The sequence below is a fragment of the Podarcis vaucheri genome, assembly GCF_965113315.1.
Source record: "Podarcis vaucheri genome assembly, chromosome: 4".
Taxonomy (NCBI): Eukaryota; Metazoa; Chordata; class Lepidosauria; order Squamata; family Lacertidae; genus Podarcis; species Podarcis vaucheri.
In genome coordinates this window covers 5,044,003-5,062,882 of record NC_138762.1, presented here as the reverse complement: position 1 = coordinate 5,062,882, position 18,880 = coordinate 5,044,003, and the positions used below count along the sequence as shown (strand labels likewise).

Genomic DNA, 18,880 nt, shown 5'->3' with positions numbered 1-18,880 from the left:
CCCCCTCTCCATGCTCCCCTGAACCCCTTGAATTTGGCTTTACGGCATTGGGAGGGAACCTTCCTGGAACAGCTCACGAGGAGAGGAGAAAGTGAATCCTTCCATCAGGCAAACTGGAAGCAACAGAGCATTGTGTAGCAGATCATATTTCTGCTGTTTCAGAGGAGGACATTTCCCTTTTTCTTTTAGGGTCCAGTGTGCTTTGAAGATGTCGCTGTTTGTTTCACGGACGAGGAGTGGGCGTTGCTGGATCCTGACCAGAGAGCTCTGCATAAGGACGTCATGGAGGAGAATTGTGGGATCGTGGCCTCTCTTGGTAAGGCTCCCTGTGGGATTGTCTTATCTGCCTGGAAATTCAAAAAATACCTCAATGTGACCAACCTCACATATTTTCACAGAGCCCAACAGTGGCCCCTATAACTCCTGGGAACCTAACACCCCCACAGTAAGAATTAACTTACAGTTTTCTCTTTGAACAATTTTCCTCAGATTATTCCTTTTTCTACCACGATTGGGCTGGTCTAAACTGCCTAGGCCATCTTAAATGTCAGCTTCAGAATTGTTAGGAAAAATAAGTAGCTTCAGGTTTTCTGTTTTTGTTTTTGCTCCTGTCAGTCTTGGGTTGACCAAAGAGTCGACTGACATTGGAGATGGAGGGGATGCCATGACTGGGCCAAACAAAATTCATCCCAGAGAAGAGCTAGACTTATTGAATTTCAGGTAGAAGTTGCATTGGTGAAGATGATGATGATGATGATACAGTGGCACCTTGGTTTACAAACTTAATCTTTTCTGGAAGAGGACTGTTCTTAAATCAAGGTAGCACTGTAGTAATAATAATAATTTTTATTTATACCCTGCCCATCTGGCTGCATTCCCCCAGCCACTCTGGGCGGCTTCCAACACACATATAAAAATGAAACATAAATAATAATAATAATCTGATCCCATATAAAAAGAACATTAACTTTAAAATGAACAACTTATACTATTGGCCAAAATATGGAAACCTTTTGTGAAAAGTGTATTTCTGAGGTTTGATGGCTCATAACACCACTTTTGTGTGGAGTAATACCATAATATTATATAGCAATGGAAAGATAATTTAATGAAGAATGTAATGCAGTGAAATTTATAAAGGAGTATTTATTAGAACAGCAGTCATAAAGAAAAAACGTGAAACCTTTGGTAACCATTGGTAACCTTTAGCTTTAATTATGGCCTTACAATGCCTTCCCATGAAATGAACCAAGTTTTTAGTTCTGCAGCTGTAATAATGTGGAATTTACTCCACGTGCTCTCGATCTGTGTTTGCACTGTATATGGTGGGATATAAGCTGGAACAAGAATGATACCCTTGGATTCCAGATGCGAAGTGATCCCCAGTGCCAACTGCTCGAAAACTGAGCACTCAGTAACTTGTGACGCCAATTGAGTGGAAACCAGTTTCTTGGCCCCCCCCTCAGTCGCCCCCTTCCGAGAACTATGTTGTCAGTTGCCCAAGTTTCCTGCAGCATTGTTATGTCAAAACCCGTTATATATTCACGAAATGGCTCGTCCCCAAGTTTGTTGGCCCAACCCGCTATGTTCCATGAGATGAAGTTAAGGCTGCTCGTTCCATAACTGGCTTGGCTTCATTGTGATGGGGAAATTGTTATCAGCTCTCCCACTGGTTCGGAAATGATGCCACCGTTCTTAGGATATGCACGGTGTTGTTGTTCTCGGGGTTGATTTGCAGCATTTTCCCAATTTCCCGGCATCGATGGTGTTTTCTGAATTGCTGGGACCATCGGGGGATCTTCGTCAAAGACAATGAAATCTGTCTCTGGCTCTCTATGTGTCCTATTTCCCTTGGGAGGGTCGTCACTTGGCATTGGCTGATCACATTCCAGCTGGAGTAGAGAGTGGTGAAATTCTGGATCTGCCACAGGCGTAATGGAGTGTCCTATCTTTGAATTATCTAGATTGGGCTGGCGTTCTTTGTGTGTTTGGCCTTTTTGCTTTGATGTTTTCCTCTCCAAGGGAGTGTTGCAGCTGGGTTCACCGCACATATTCCTCTTTGACGGCCCTCCCAAATGAATCATGGCCCTATGGCGAAAGCCCTTCAGCAGAGAGGGTGCTGATTGCTTGGGGTCGGTCCGGCTATACGACAAGTTTACGACAAGTTTGGCAGTAGTTGTTTTCGTTCTGTGTCTTCAAAAACACACCTTAAAACAATATTATAGTCCTGTAAAATGGCCCTATATTTCAGTAGCATTTTAGGGGTAGCTGAGTCAGAAAATGTCAGCATGAGTCTAGTGTGCTGGTGGTCCGTGCAGAGCAAGTTTATCGCGATCAGAGTGTTGCAATGGATATTTAGTAAAAGCTTAAAGTTTCTTTTCACACTGTCAATTGATTTCCAGTAAGGCAGCATACCATTAAAAGGATATATATCGAGAGCTACTTGAGTACTTTGTAGGATCAGGTCCCTACTTTCGCTTTTGTTGTTTTTAGTATTTGTAGTCTCTCGGTTATCAAGTCCAGACCGGTTACACCCGTGTACGCGATGGTCTAGAGGGAGGGCAACGCTGTGGTCGGTCTCTTTAGTACTGAGTGAGCTATTTTTGGCTGCCAGGAGACCAACTCCGTCAGGAGAGACGTTACCTTTTCTAATTTGATGTTAATTTCCTCCACTGTTCTTGCAGTCAGCAGACAGTGGTCCGCGAGTATTTCTGAATAGAGCGGTGCCCCCTCAGATGGTAGTTCATGAGCGCTCATCTCAGCATTCTCCGCTGGGTGATCTCCACCCATTAAAGCATCCCCACCTACCTGGGAATGAGTTCTGTTTGGTGCAGTGAGTTCTGAATTCTGCACTCTTACAAAATCGTCCATTTTGCTCTGCTTGCTCTTCTGTGGGCTCACTTGTGGAGATGAGGCCGGTCGTTTCTTTTTCCTAGGCATTTCCCAGAGATAGAGCCGCTGCTAATTTCTGTTGTAAATCAAGGAAGCTCGGCGTCTACCCACGATAGGCGTCTAATCTCCACACCTGCTGAGCCGGAGCTAATTAAGGCTTTCTCCGGAACTTTCCAGACTTTCTCTAAAGCTTTTAACTCATGCCCTTGGCTCAAGCATTGTAAATTAATAGCTGCCAAATAACAAAGATAAAACACTGAGGCTGATAAAAGCTAATAAAAAGTGATAAAAATAATAAAAACAGCATCAACTGATGCGGAGCTTAAGTCGATGCTACCACTAACGACGACACCATTTTGGAATTACATATATTAAATATATATAAATGCTTCAGTATCTGGGAAAAGATCACCTGCGGAACACTTCAGTTGGGGCTCAAATATTTCGTTTATGCATTTTGGAGCATTTATATTCCCATTAATGATCAAATTCTGCCCACACCTTTTGCTGCCATACAACCCCAGATCATCACACTGTCTGGGTGTTTCACGGTCGGTGTAATGCAAGTAGGATGTAAATCTTCTCTGATTCTTCTCCTCTTATCCGATTAAAGAAACTTGCATATTTCATGCCATCATTACCAAGCAAGGTAGTGTCCCATTGTTCCGCTGTCCAGTTAACACGGGTTTAATCTTTCCAACCTTTGCTTGAGAGATAACAATGGCTTTTCCCTTAGAATTCTAATTTAGACCAGTCCTTGCACTCAACTTCCCATTACATTGTGCCATGTCATCTTGTATACACCCAGATGATTTTTTTCTGTCATGTAGGCACAGTCTCTCCATTCTTCAACCGTCACTTGCCTTTGTGCACCTTTTCCTGTTAGAGGGGGATTTTCCACTGGTGGCAGATGACAGAAACTGTGACACCACAAGACTGGTGTAAAACCAAATTAAATAAAGGTTTTATTATAAAACAACAAACAGCAAAGCTTGTGGGTGTTTTTCCTGCAGGCAGGTTCAAACTGCAGCTTTTCTCCTTTTGTAGTCATGGCCAGTTGTACCTAATTTACCCAGAGCGTACAGAAACTATTCTTAAAAGTACAAACATCTTTACTGTTTCTGTGCAGAATGTTTCTTTCCCAACACCCCCTCTCATTCAGACAGAGACAGAAACAAAACAGTACAGTGGTGCCCCGCAAGACGAAATTAATTCGTTCCGCAATTTTTGCCGTCTAGCGAATTTTTCGTCTTGCGAATCACGAAATCCCATAGGAATGCATTGAAAATCAATTAATGCGTTCCTATGGTCAAAAAAAGTCCAAACAAAGCCAAATTTGGTACAACAACAGTTTATTAACTGCTCTTTAAAGTCACACATACTGTAAAGAGCAGTTCAAAAATTGAAGGGAAAATAAATTAACTTTATAAACATGACAGAAAAACATTTAAAAATCAACAAAGTGTACAGTACATTTTCTAAGACTCTGGGGGACCACTCGAAGAAGGCTCCTCTTCCACTCTTTGCTTCTTGCTGAAGAATCCCCTCCTCAACTGTTCCCCCAGCCACCCACCACACAGAAATTCAAATCCAGATTTTTTTAAAAAAACAGCAGAGTGGCCCAATGGTCACAGAAAATCATAAAAATTCCCAAAAAAAGGCCCACAAGCTCCCAGATTCCTGCAGATACCTCCCCAACTGTTCCCCCAGCCAGCCAGCACTCAGAAATTCAAACTCAGAAAAATTTTCAAAAAAAAACAACCTTGCCCAATGGTCACAGAAAATCATAAAAATTCCCAAAAAGGCCCACAAGCTCCCAGATTATCGCAAACCCCCCCACAACACCAAGTCCTTGAATCCCAAACACCCCAACCCAAAATCCAAACCCCCCCCAAAAAGTTTTAAAAGTTTAACTTACCAAATGGATGCAAGAGAAGTTCTGGAAAAGTTTTGGAAAAGCTTCAAAAGTGAGCAAAGTCTGAGAAAAGGCTACCAAACCACGTGCTAACAGTTGCTCCTCGAAGTCAAGTCGCAACTGCAGCTGTTCAAGCTAAGCACCCTTGGTTTTAATGGTTTTTAGACAAAGGAAACAAAGCCGCGAGACGTTTTCGTCTTGCGAAGCAAGCCCATAGGGAAATTCGTCTTGCGAGGCAAATCGAAAACGGAAAAACCTTTTGTCTAGCGAGTTTTTTGTCTTGCGAGGCATTCGTCTTGCGAGGTACCACTGTACTTTATACATATAAAAAACATGTTTATACATCATACACAACAATTCCTAATTTTGCCACTAGTTGTGCATGTTTCTCAAAAATTAGTGCTTTCGTAAATATATCAGCCACATTTTGCATACTCTCACAATATTTTAGCATTATCAGGTTTAGTTTATCATTTTCTTTTTTTTTTCAAATTCTTTTTATTATTTATTCCATAAAGAAAATAAAGACTGACATACACATAGAAAAAACAAAGCATAATAAAGAAGAAAAAAGGAAGAAAAGCTTACCAACAAAATAAGTAAAAGGTACACAAATTTCTTGTTTTCATAGTTCTCCCATAACATAACTATTTCTTTCAGGACTTCCTTCAACTTGGCCGCGAATCATACGAAGCGAATAAATAAAGTTACACGTTTCCTCGTTTTTATTGTCGTTGTGTCCGATTTTTTTCTCTCTCTATTTTCCTTACACAATAACCATAGTCTGTCACAGTACATCTTTGAATCCCTCTAGCGTTATTTGTCCCTCACTAATGCCTTCCAGATAATTTACGTATTTTCCCCAATCCTTAATGAACACTTGGACTTTTATATATCTAATTTTTCCCGTTAATTTATCGAGCTCTGCATATTCTGATAATTTAGATCTCCACTCCTCCACTGTTGGGGTTTCCTGCTATTTCCACCTCTGAGCTATTAGGATCCTTGCAGCCGTAACTGCATAGTATACCAATCTACAATCCTCCTTTTTTATCTCTTGTTGCAATATCCCTAATAGGAAGATTTCTGGTCTCTTTATGAACGTGTACTTTAATATCTTTTTCAATTCTGTATATACCTTCTCCCAAAACTGTTTTACCCTTCCACACTCCCACCACATGTGGTAGAAGGAGCCCTCTGCATCTTTACACCTCCAACACTTGTTGTTTACCTTATACATTTTTGAAAGTTTCACAGGTGTCAGATGCCACCTATAAAACATCTTCATGACATTTTCTTTTATCACAGTACACGCCGTAAAGTTCAACCCATCTCTCCATAATCTTTCCCAGTCCTCATATTGTATGCTGTGGCCTACGTCTTTTGCCCAGCGAATCATCACTGATTTAACTTCCTCATCACCTAAATTCCAGTCTAGGAGCATCCTATACATTTTAGATATATTTTTCACTTTACTGTTTATTATTTCCGTTTGGAATTTCGAATCTTTATCTGCATAACCTCTTTCTTTGATATCTTTACTAAGCATCTGGTTAACCTGTTGATGGTTAAACCAATCATAAACATATTCTTTTATCTGCTCATAAGGTTTGGTTCTCCATTTCCCATCTACTTTACTCACTAACTGGTTGTATGTTGCCCAGTTGCCTCCCATGTTGGTAGTTTTCCTACTTATTATTTCAAGAGGTGATAACCAGTGTGGTGTTTTTGGTTCTAATATATTTTTATATCTTTCCCACACATCAATTAGCGGTCCTCTGAAAATATGATTACTAAATCCCTTATGTGCTTTCATTTTGTCCTTCCACAGATAGGCGTGCCATCCAAAATGATTATCGAAGCCCTCTAAATCGAGTAGCTCCGTATTTTCTAGTTTGACCCAATCTTTTAGCCAGCTTAGGCATACTGCCTCGTAGTATAGCTTCAAGTCTGGCAGGGCAACCCCCCCCCTTTCTTTTATGTCTGTTAGTAGTTTAAATTGGATTCTGGGTTTTTTGCCCTGCCATATGAATCTCGAAACTGTCCTCTGCCATTCTTTTAGAGTCCTACTCCCTTTTATTATAGGGATAGACTGAAATAGGAACATCAATCTTGATAGAACAGTCATCTTAATCATATTCATTCTTCCCCACATTGACAATTTTAGCCGTCCCCATTTTTCTAAATCTCTCTTTATTTCCCTCCACATCGGCTCGTAGTTATTTTTATATATATCTATATTTTTAGGTGTTAGCCAGATGCCAAGGTATCTCACTTTTTTAACCGTCCCTATCTGCGATTGCTGTTGAATTGATTCTATTATCCTTAAGTCTACATTTTTATATATCATTTTTGTTTTTGTCTTATTTAGTTTAAACCCAGCCACTTCTCCAAATAATTCTATTTCCTTCATTATCTCTCCTATTGATGTTAATGGATCTTCCGTCATCACAACTAAATCATCCGCGAAGGCCTTGGTTTTATATACATTCTGACCTAAAGTCACTCCTTTTATGTTTCCATTTTGCCTTATCGAATTTAGGAGGACTTCTAACACTGTTATGAATAGTAACGGAGAGAGTGGACATCCTTGCCTTGTTCCCTTCTTTATCTTAATCTCTTCCGTTATTGTACCATTTACAATCAGTTTGGCCTTCTGATCCGTATATATTGCCCTCACCGCGTTCGAAAAATCACTGCCTACATCCATGTATTCTAGGTTTCTCAGCATAAAATTCCATATCACCTTATCAAACGCCTTTTCGGCATCGATAAACATCATTATAACTTGTTTATCAATCCTAATGGACAAGAATTCTAACATATCGATAATATATCTTATATTATCTTTCATCTGTCGTCCTGGCAGAAATCCTGCCTGGTCCTTATGGATAACATCTGCTAACACATTTTTTAACCTTCTTGCCAGAATTCCTGCAAATATCTTATAATCTACATTCAGCAATGAGATTGGTCTATAATTTTTAACTTGGGTTAAATCCGCATCCTGTTTGGGGAGAAACGTAATATACGCCTCCTTCCAGGTTTCTGGGATTTCCCCTTTCTTTAAAATTATATTCAGTCTTTTTCAGGGGTCCCACCAGGACAGATTTCATTTCTTTATAGTAGCCGGCAGTAAATCCGTCGGGGCCTGGGGCTTTGCCCCTCTTTAAATCAGAGGGGGCAGGGTTTCTGTTGAGGCAGGGGATTAGCTGTGGGAGGAGCTTATCAGAGTCTGAAGGGCAGCAGTTGAAGAAGGAGCAAAAAGGGTTTTCTTGTGTGTGTGTGTGTTTCTTTGTGGCTGGTTAGCTGTTTTCCCTGTGTAAAGGTCAGAGGGGGCAGGGTTTCTGTTGAGGCAGGGGATTAGCTGTGGGAGGAGCTTATCAGAGTCTGAAGGGCAGCAGTTGAAGAAGGAGCAAAAAGGGTTTTCTTGTGTATGTGTGTTTCTTTGTGGCTGGTTAGCTGTTTTCCCTGTGTAAAGGTCAGAGGGGGCAGGGTTTCTGTTGAGGCAGGGGATTAGCTGTGGGAGGAGCTTATCAGAGTCTGAAGGGCAGCAGTTGAAGAAGGAGCAAAAAGGGTTTTCTTGTGTGTGTGTGTGTTTCTTTGTGGCTGGTTAGCTGTTTTCCCTGTGTAAAGGTCAGAGGGGGCAGGGTTTCTGTTGAGGCAGGGGATTAGCTGTGGGAGGAGCTTATCAGAGTCTGAAGGGCAGCAGTTGAAGAAGGAGCAAAAAGGGTTTTCTTGTGTATGTGTGTTTCTTTGTGGCTGGTTAGCTGTTTTCCCTGTGTAAAGGTCAGAGGGGGCAGGGTTTCTGTTGAGGCAGGGGATTAGCTGTGGGAGGAGCTTATCAGAGTCTGAAGGGCAGCAGTTGAAGAAGGAGCAAAAAGGGTTTTCTTGTGTGTGTGTGTTTCTTTGTGGCTGGTTAGCTGTTTTCCCTGTGTAAAGGTCAGAGGGGGCAGGGTTTCTGTTGAGGCAGGGGATTAGCTGTGGGAGGAGCTTATCAGAGTCTGAAGGGCAGCAGTTGAAGAAGGAGCAAAAAGGGTTTTCTTGTGTGTGTGTGTTTCTTTCTGGCTGATTAGCTGTTTTCCCTGTGTAAAGGTCAGAGGGGGCAGGGTTTCTGTTGAGGCAGGGGATTAGCTGTGGGAGGAGCTTATCAGAGTCTGAAGGGCAGCAGTTGAAGAAGGAGCAAAAAGGGTTTTCTTGTGTATGTGTGTTTCTTTGTGGCTGGTTAGCTGTTTTCCCTGTGTAAAGGTCAGAGGGGGCAGGGTTTCTGTTGAGGCAGGGGATTAGCTGTGGGAGGAGCTTATCAGAGTCTGAAGGGCAGCGGCGCGCGCAGTTATACCCATCTTTTAGATTTAGGGGAGCTAGTCTCAAACGTTTGTTGGGGGAGACCTAGGTTTTTTTTTGTGTGGGGGGGGAAGTTATTTGTCCTGTCCTCAAGCCTTTTATGATGGAGGACCTCTGTAGCCACCCCCAACGACACGATCTCAAGATGGAAGGGGAGGGAACAGCTGCAGTCGCCTGTGATTCCTGCGCAATGTTTGCCATCTTGCCAAATGTTGCAGGCAGCTTTACCTGCAGCAATTGCATGTTGATTGCCCTTTTAAAAGACAAAGTCCAGCAACTGGAGGAACGTGTAGCTACGCTCCAAAGAATTAGAGAGCTGGAGCTCTTCTTGGAAGCAACAGAGCACACCGTCTCCACCAGGGAGGAGACAGGGGACTCCCCTGAGAAGGAGGCTAGTTCACCAACACAGGAGCCAGATATATGGAGAAACGTGACTCAAAGAAGTAGGAGGCCCAGGGTTCACTCTGATTGTTTAGAAATACACAATCGCTTTGAGGTCCTCTCCCCTAGCATGGAAGACGAAGAGCAGACTCCATTTGAGGATCTCTCCCTCATTACAGTCGATCAGGTATATGAAGACGAGCAGCAAAGTCAGTCCTCAGGGAATGTGCAGGCGACCTTGGAACGGACAGCTCACGGAAGAACCCCGACCAAACCCAAGAGGAGGCGTGTAGTGGTGATAGGGGATTCCCTACTGAGGGGAACAGAAGCAGTGATCTGTGGGCCTGACAAGATGTCTCGGGAAGTGTGCTGTCTCCCCGGGGCTAAGATCCAAGATGTAACTGAACGACTGCAAGGAATCATAAAACCCACTGACGAATACCCCTTCCTCTTGGTTCATGTGGGAACCAATGACACTGCAAGCAATAGCCTCCAGAAGATCAAAAGAGACTACGAGGCTCTCGGCAGGAAATTGAAGCAACTAAATGCACAAATTGTCATCTCGTCTGTCCTCCCAGTTGAACGACGTGGCCCAGGGAGAGAGGGGAAAATAGTGGAAGTGAACAGCTGGCTTCGCAAATGGTGTAAACAGGAACGGTTTGGATTCTTAGATCACGGACTGCAGTTTCTTGAAGATGGACTTCTGGCAAGTGATGGGCTGCACCTCACAACGGTTGGGAGAAATGTTTTTGCCAAAAATCTCAGAAACCTCATCAGGAGGGCTTTAAACTGACTAATGTGGGGGAGGGAGACAGTGCTCCTGAAGGTAGGAGTCTATCAATTAATGAAGATGATCATCCAAATGTCATAGACCAAATGGAGCAAACAGCACGCGGACCTAGTGGAGGGAGGAAAAAATCCTTAAATAAGAGACACGGGGGAATGATTAATGGACTTCAATGTCTGTACACTAATGCGCAAAGCATGGGAAATAAACAAGATGAGCTTGAGCTCTTGGTACAGCAAACTAAATATGACATAATAGGCATCACTGAAACCTGGTGGGATAAGTCCCACGATTGGAATGTAATAATGGAGGGATACAATCTATTTCAGAGAAACAGACCAGACAAGAAAGGAGGAGGAGTGGCGTTATATGTCAGGGGTGTGTATACCTGTGAAGAGATCCAAGATTTAGAACCTCAAAGCCAAAGTGAGAGCATTTGGGTCAAAATTCAGGGAGAGAAGAATAACAGAGACCTCATTGTGGGAGTTTACTATAGATCCCCAAGCCAAACGGAGGACATAGATGATGCCTTCCTGGAACAGATGGCCAAGCATGCAAAAGGAAGGGAGATAGTAGTAATGGGGGACTTCAATTACCCGGATATTTGTTGGACGTCAAACTCAGCCAAGAGCATAAGGTCAAACAGATTCCTCACTGGCCTTGCAGACAACTTCATTGTCCAGAAAGTGGGAGAAGCAACAAGAGGAACAGCCATTTTAGACCTGGTCCTAACCAATGTTGATGACCTGGTTAGTGGGGTAGATGTGGAAGGATCATTAGGCGCGAGTGATCATGCTCTTCTGAAGTTTACTATACAGCGGACAGTAGCAGCCAAGCATACTAGGACTCAATTTCTTGACTTTAAGAAAGGCGACTTCATAAAACTTAGGGAAGTGCTGGGTGAGATCCCATGGACAGCAATACTAAAAGGAAAGGGAGTTCATGATGGCTGGGAGTTTGTTAAGACGGAGATAGTAAAAGCACAACGTCAGGCAATACCAATGAGACGAAAACATGGAAGGTGCCTAAAGAAACCAGGGTGGCTATCTAAAGAACTTTTAACTGAATTAAGATTAAAAAAGGATGTGTACAAAAAATGGAAAAGGGGGGAAACCACCAAAGAGGAATTCAAACAAATAGCCAGCACGTGTAGACACAAAGTCAGAAAAGCTAAAGCACAGAATGAACTCAGGCTTGCTAGAGAGGTTAAAAGCAACAAAAAAGGCTTTTATGGGTATGTTCGTAGCAAAAGGAAGAACAAAGAAACAGTGGGGTCACTCAGAGGAGAAGATGGTGAAATGCAAACAGGGGACACAGAAAGGGCTGAACTCCTCAATGCCTTCTTTGCCTCAGTCTTCTCCGATAAAGAAGACAATGCCCGACCTGAAGAATTTGGAGCAAATGATTCAGCAAAGGAAACACAGCCCAGAATAACTAAGGAGATAGTACAAGAATATTTGGCTAGATTAGATGTATTCAAGTCTCCAGGGCCAGATGAACTGCATCCAAGAGTATTAAAAGAACTGGCAGATGTGATCTCAGAACCACTGGCAGTCATCTTTGAGAATTCCTGGAGAACAGGCGAAGTCCCGGCAGACTGGAGGAGGGCAAATGTTGTCCCTATTTTCAAAAAGGGGAAAAGAGGACCCAAATAATTACCGCCCAGTCAGTCTGACATCAATAGCAGGGAAGATTCTGGAGCAGATCATTAAGCAAACAGTCTGTGAGCACCTAGAAAGGAATGCTGTGATCACCAATAGTCAGCATGGATTTCTGAAAAATAAGTCATGTCAGACTAACCTGATCTCGTTTTTTGACAGAATTACAAGCCTGGTAGATGAAGGGAACGCAGTGGATGTAGCCTACCTTGATTTCAGCAAAGCATTTGACAAGGTGCCCCATGATATTCTTGTAAAGAAGCTGGTAAAATGCGGTCTTGACTATGCTACCACTCAGTGGATTTGTAACTGGCTGACTGACCGAACCCAAAGGGTGCTCATCAATGGTTCCTCTTCATCCTGGAGAAGAGTGACTAGTGGGGTGCCACAGGGTTCTGTCTTGGGCCCGGTCTTATTCAACATCTTTATCAACGACTTGGATGATGGACTCAAGGGCATCCTGATCAAATTTGCAGATGACACCAAACTGGGAGGGGTGGCTAACACCCCAGAGGACAGGATCACACTTCAAAACGACCTTGACAGATTAGAGAACTGGGCCAAAACAAACAAGATGAATTTTAACAGGGAGAAATGTAAAGTATTGCACTTGGGCAAAAAAAATGAGAGGCACAAATACAAGATGGGGGACACCTGGCTTGAGAGCAGTACATGTGAAAAGGATCTAGGAGTCTTGGTTGACCACAAACTTGACATGAGCCAACAGTGTGACGCGGCAGCTAAAAAAGCCAATGCAATTCTGGGCTGCATCAATAGGAGTATAGCATCTAGATCAAGGGAAGTAATAGTGCCACTGTATTCTGCTCTGGTCAGACCACACCTGGAGTACTGTGTCCAGTTCTGGGCACCACAATTCAAGAAGGACACTGACAAACTGGAACGTGTCCAGAAGAGGGCAACCAAAATGGTCAAAGGCCTGGAAACGATGCCTTATGAGGAACGGCTAAGGGAGCTGGGCATGTTTAGCCTGGAGAAGAGGAGGTTAAGGGGTGATATGATAGCCATGTTCAAATATATAAAAGGATGTCACATAGAGGAGGGAGAAAGGTTGTTTTCTACTGCTCCAGAGAAGCGGACACGGAGCAATGGATCCAAACTACAAGAAAGAAGATTCCACCTAAACATTAGGAAGAACTTCCTGACAGTAAGAGCTGTTCAACAGTGGAATTTGCTGCCAAGGAGTGTGGTGGAGTCTCCTACTTTGGAGGTCTTTAAGCAGAGGCTTGACAACCATATGTCAGGAGTGCTCTGATGGTGTTTCCTGCTTGGCAGGGGGTTGGACTCGATGGCCCTTGTGGTCTCTTCCAACTCTATGATTCTATGATTCTATGATTCTATGAAATCTCTGATTACCTCCTCTATTTCCTCGTTTTCTATTGGGGTATTCAATCTTTGTTTTCCTTCCATTGAGATTTTTTGTCCCCCTTTGTCCTTCAAAAATCTTTCTATTTTCCTTTGGCCTATCTTCTCTTGATCTTTATACAGATTTCTATAATAATTAATAAACTCACTCCTTATTCCTTTAGGGTCGGTTCTTTCTTCCCCGTCTACCATTATTTTATTTACTGTCCCTTGGTCTTTCCTTTTTTTAATTTGCCAGGCAAGCCATTTGCCTGGTTTGTTGGCAAATTCAAAGTTTCTTTGTCTGAGTCTTTTTATGTTCCACTCTACCTCTCTATTTATTATTGTAGCAAACTGGGTTTGTAGGATTTTTATTCTTTCTTTTGTTTTTGGGCAATTGGGTTTTTGGACTAATTTTCGTTCATTTGCCATTATTTGTCTTAAGATTTCCTCTTTATTTTTTTCTCTGTTCCTATTTTTGATTGCATTCTGTTGGATGAAATACCCTCTTATTACCGCCTTACTTGCATCCCAAATTATATTTTCTTTTGTTCCTTTATCACAGTTATCCTTAAAATACTCTGTCAGTTTTTTCCTTGCCATTTCCACCACCTTTTCGTCATCTAACAGGTAGTCTTTTAGTCTCCATCTGTAGGATCTTTTCTCTAAGCTTTCAAATTCCACCTCTAATGGGTTGTGATCTGATATTACCTTCGGTTTTATTTCTATAGCTTTAACTCGTGGACAAAGTTCTTTTGAAATCCAGATTTGATCTAATCGGGAAAAAGATTGGTTGGGCTCTGAATAAAAGGTGAATTGCTTTTCTAGCGGGTGTCTCAAGCGCCATATATCCACTAAACTGCAGTTTTCCACCATAGAAAAGAAAGACTTTGGTAACTTCCCATCTTTGTTTGCTCCATCTCTGAGTCTATCCATCTCGAGCGAAACAACTGCATTCATATCCCCCATTAATATTATTTTTTGATCCACATAATCCATTAATTTCTCTTCTAATCTTTTAAAGAATTCAGTTTTACTACCATTCGGGGCATAGATCCCCACTACCAACAGCTTTTCCCCTTGCCAGTTGATGCTAACCCCTATCATCCTCCCCTCCTCATCTTTAAACATTGTTTTAGCCTCTATTTTATTACTGATATACAACACCACACCTCTTTTTTTTACTTTGTCCAAGGTTTCAAACTCATTTCCCAACCGTTTATTAATTAACACCTTTCTGTGTTTTCTGGCCACATGTGTCTCCTGAAGACAGATAATATCTAGATTTTTCCTTTTCAAACATTGTTCGATTTTATTTCTCTTTTTTTTATCGTTCATGCCATTAATATTCCAATTCCAGATTTTTAGACCCATAGCGCTTATTTTTCCTTTTATTTTCCTTTACAGTTTTCCTATCTATTCTATGTTTTCTGAGTCCTCTACTTCATAGAATCATAGAATCATAGAGTTGGAAGAGACCACAAGGGCCATCGAGTCCAACTTCCTCTTCTTCTTCCTCTCCCGGCCCGCTCCCCTCCTCCCCCCCCTCCTCTGACACTCTTGGTTCTCCTAGTGAGGCTCTATCTGCTCTTCCTATCTCCTGTACTTCCGCTTTAAGTTCCTTATATTTCCTGAGGAATTTCCCGGTTTCTTCGTGGTTTGTCAACTTGTGTCTCTTACCTCTGTATGTAAATGATATCCCTTCCAGGAATTCCCACCTAAACTCAATCCTATTTTTCCTCAATGTCTGCACCAAGGGTTTATAAGAATCTCTCCTTTTAAGTAGTCTTATTGGGACATCTTTAAAAATAATTATATAATTCCCATCTATGTTCAATCTCTTTTCTCTGTTCCTTTGGAGGATCCTGTCTCTCATTTCTTTATTTTTAAATGTAATCAGACAATCGCCTGGAAACTTCTTTGCTCTTGTTGCATTAACACGCATTCTAAATGCGTTCAATATGCTATTGGCCATTTCCTCCACTGGCAAGCCCATCCATTCTGCTAATTCCTTCGTCAATTTGTCTCTGAGACCGCTCTCAGCCTCAGATTCACCTCCCTCTGCCTATAATATCTTTCATCTCTTCCTGCGTCTTACTTAATTCCATCACTTCTAATTTAATCTTTTCCTTATCTCTTCTCATATCTCTTAACTCCACCTTTGTCTTTTTTAACCCTTCTTCTGTGAGCTGCGTCCTTCTAAATATTTCTTTTATTTGGCCCTTTATTTCATTCACGGTTTCCTCCATTTTTTTATCCAATTTCCCAATTCTATTATCCACCGATTCTAACTTATGTTCAACCTTAGTTTGGCTTTGTTTAATCTCTGCAAACATCTTCAGAATATCTGACTTAAAGTCTGCCTCCTGTTTAGAGCCTCTCCTTTCTCCTGGGGTTCCCCCATTCGTTCCCTTCTTCCCTGTCTGGGACATCTTGTACCTTTATGTTGATCCCTCTCCTCTACCGTTCCTCTCCACCCAAGACTATCTATCCTAATACCTCCCGCTGTTTCCTCACGTTCTTTTTCTTTCCTTATTGAGATTTACATTTCGTGCCCTATTTGCTTCCTTGAAAACAAAGATCGTTGATCATTACCTCCCTAGGCAGTAGTCGGAAAACCCGAAAACAACAATCAGAGGCAGTAGACTTAGTCCTTATTAGATCCTCACAGTCCCGATCGTATTGTTATTTATGAATCATTATCTAATTCCAATATAGAGGTAATTCCTTTCAATATGTAATGTTTCCCCGAAGCAGACAGAGGCTTCCAAAAAGGAAAAAAGCTTCTTCCCTTCTCTCCCCAAGCTAGTCCAGTTGTTGGTTAGTCCAGAGATTGGGCAAGCTTCAGGTGGTTTGGTAAGGGGGGAAGATTGAGTAGGGAAAAGTAAGGACAAGGGGGATATATGGCGGGGGGAGGGAGGGAAGGGGAGCAGGAAAAAGAGAGGTTTAAGCGCAGCTCATACCGGCTCCATTTTGTCTTCAAAAGTTCTCCAAATTAACCCCCCGCTCTCGCTGGGTCTCCGAGTCCGCGCAGGCTCTCTCTGTATCTTTAAAATATCCTTAAAGTATCCTTAAAGCTCTAAAGGGTTTTTGCACTTCCTCCTGTCGTTCCCCAAGTATAAAATATGCAGCTCTCGTTAGAATGTAAAATATATAGTTCTCTATAAAGTGCAAACAGATAACACCGTCCTTTCTTCTTCCCCTCTGCACAAACGCTGCGCTCCAATTTCAAATGGCGGCGGGGCTTCTCTTCCGGAGTTTCTCACTTGCACACATAGCGTTAGCAAAAAGAACAAGAGAAATGTCCCCTCTCCTCTTAACACCCTCCTGTTCGCCAAGGACAGCAGTTCTCCCTTTTCCCCTGGACCCTTTCAAGGTTCCTTCACCCCTCCGAGGCTATTTTCCTTCCTTTTCTTCTTTTATATTTGCGTTTGTTCACTCGGGGAGGGGGGAACCCGAGAGGGAACCGCGTTACCGCCCGAGCAAGTCACTCACTTTTTTTTTTTGCACTGGGTATCCACCGTGTCTAGGTTGATTTCGGCTGTCGGCTGAATTCTCTTTACCTCTCTCCGTTGCCCCGCGACTTCTTTGTTTCACCTCTTAGCCACAAAGTTACAAGTAATGGAGCTCTTTCTTTATATGAAAACAAGCCGCTCTTCCTGCAAGCGCAGGGCTTCGCTATCTGAAGGCGAGAAAATGGCTCCCCCTCGACCCATTGAATCTTTCCGCTACACTCTTTGCCTCTCTCGAGGTTACCTGGTAGCCGGTTTGACCCTTTCTCTGGTCGTGCCGGGGACTGGACTCCTTGAACACCCTTCCAAGGAGTTTGGGGGGTCTCCGCGCCCTGGAGTCGCCCCTATCCTTCAGAATAGCTCGGGTTTCACCTCGCAGTGTAAACCCTTGCTTACGCTGGGATCGCGGCTCACCGGAAGTCCTAGTTTATCATTTTCAGTCATATTTTGATACTTCATTTCTAAATGTTTGGATTTATTTTTAAACTGCTCAGACACTGCCAAAGTTATTACAGCTTGATTGTCTTCCCATGTTTGAACTGGATAATCACATTGTATATCGAAATCACTGAGGATTTGAACGTAAAATTTTATTTCATTACACAACTCTGATAAAGCACAGTATTCAGCCTCTGTTGAAGATGTGGCTACAATTCCTTGTTTTTTGGACTTCCAACCTATCAAGGAATCCCCAAATTGAAAACCATGCCAGAAATTGATTTTCTATCAGGCAGGTTGGCCCAATCGCTGTCAATGTAACACTGCAATTTTGTAGACCCTGAAGATGGTAATCTTAAACAATAACCAAGTGTATGCTTTAAATACTGGAAAATATGTTTTAAACCTTTCCAGGAATTTTCTGTGGGATAGCTTACTAGTTTGCTCAGTCTTCTAACTGCATAACTCAAATCTGGTCTGCTCCACAATGAAATGTATAATAAACTTCCAACTATTGAATGGTACATTTCAGGATTTACAGGTTCTGTGCATTCTCCTTCATTCTTGAAAAAACCTATTTCCATTGGGGTTTTTACTCCCTTGCTGTTTTGCATATTGTTTCTTTCAAGTAATTCCATTATTTTATCTTTTTGACTCGACAAAAAACTTCCATCGTTTGTTCCTTGAATTTCTAAACCTACCGGTAGATCCTTTTTTTTACTGGCCCCAAATCTCTTACTTTAAATTCCTTTCTTAGTTGTTCTGCAAACTTTTTCACTTGCTTTTGATTTTTTCTAGAATAAAGCAAATCATCAACATAAGATAAACATAATTCTTGTTTATCACCCTTTCCTTTAGTGTACAAGCAATTATCAGCTAAGCTTCTTTTAAAGCCAAGATTTTTCAAAGCATTATCACGACACTCATTCCAATTTCTAGCTGATTGTTTGATCCTGGTGCTTGATTCATAAAAATTTCTTCGTGCAGAGTTGCATTAAGGTAAGTTGTTTCAATATCAAAATGGTTTACCTTAAACCCACGTTGTGCTGCAATAGCTATTAGTAAATGTACACTTTCACTCCTTGCAGTAGGAGAAAGGTTTCATCAAAACTTCCACCTTTTCTTTGCGTAAAGCCTCGTGCTACCAGCCTAGCTTTGTGCTTAACACTACCAACTGCTAAATGTTTTATTTTATACACCCATCTACAGTCCACTGCCTTTTTTCCTTCTGGCAATGGCTCAATAGTAAACACATTATGTTTTGCTAAAGATTTCATTTCTGCTCTCATTGCATTTTTCCACCTTACTGTTTCCTGGTGTGGTAACTTTAAAACCTCCTCATAATCACGAGGCTCTTTCTTCACATCAACAGTTTTAACTTCTTGTATAGTAAACCTTTCTGGAGGTACCCCCTTATTGTTTCTTTGTGATCTTCTAACTTGAGCACTCTCCCCCTCTGAACTATCTTCCCCTTCTGATTCATCTTCCTCAGGAGAAATTGGTTCAGCTTTAGGAGATTGTGTACTGGGACCCTCATCCCCTGATTCCTCATCACTATCACTTTCAGAACTTTCTCTAATTTTGACTTTTC

The 18,880-nt window shown here is 42.0% G+C and overlaps 3 protein-coding genes across 10 annotated transcripts in view; 2 read left to right on the top strand and 1 right to left on the bottom strand.

The window, feature by feature from the left end:
* Window positions 1–18,880, bottom strand: part of LOC309530321 (uncharacterized protein) — a 275,292-nt gene that overhangs the window by 48,944 nt on the left and 207,468 nt on the right. The window lies entirely within an intron of this gene.
* LOC309530344 (uncharacterized protein) overlaps window positions 1–18,880 on the top strand; it is a 187,212-nt gene that overhangs the window by 3,236 nt on the left and 165,096 nt on the right. The gene's annotated exons all lie outside the window — the stretch shown is intronic.
* Window positions 1–18,880, top strand: part of LOC309530421 (uncharacterized protein) — a 28,693-nt gene that overhangs the window by 1,109 nt on the left and 8,704 nt on the right. The window contains exon 3 of one of the 2 annotated variants that reach the window (XM_082219380.1): window positions 190–316. In XM_082219380.1, coding sequence (XP_082075506.1) covers window positions 190–316 — 127 coding nt within the window. Of the gene's footprint in view, window positions 1–189; window positions 317–18,172; window positions 18,289–18,880 lie in introns of those variants that run through there. The other variant, XM_082219381.1, reaches the window with a different exon arrangement.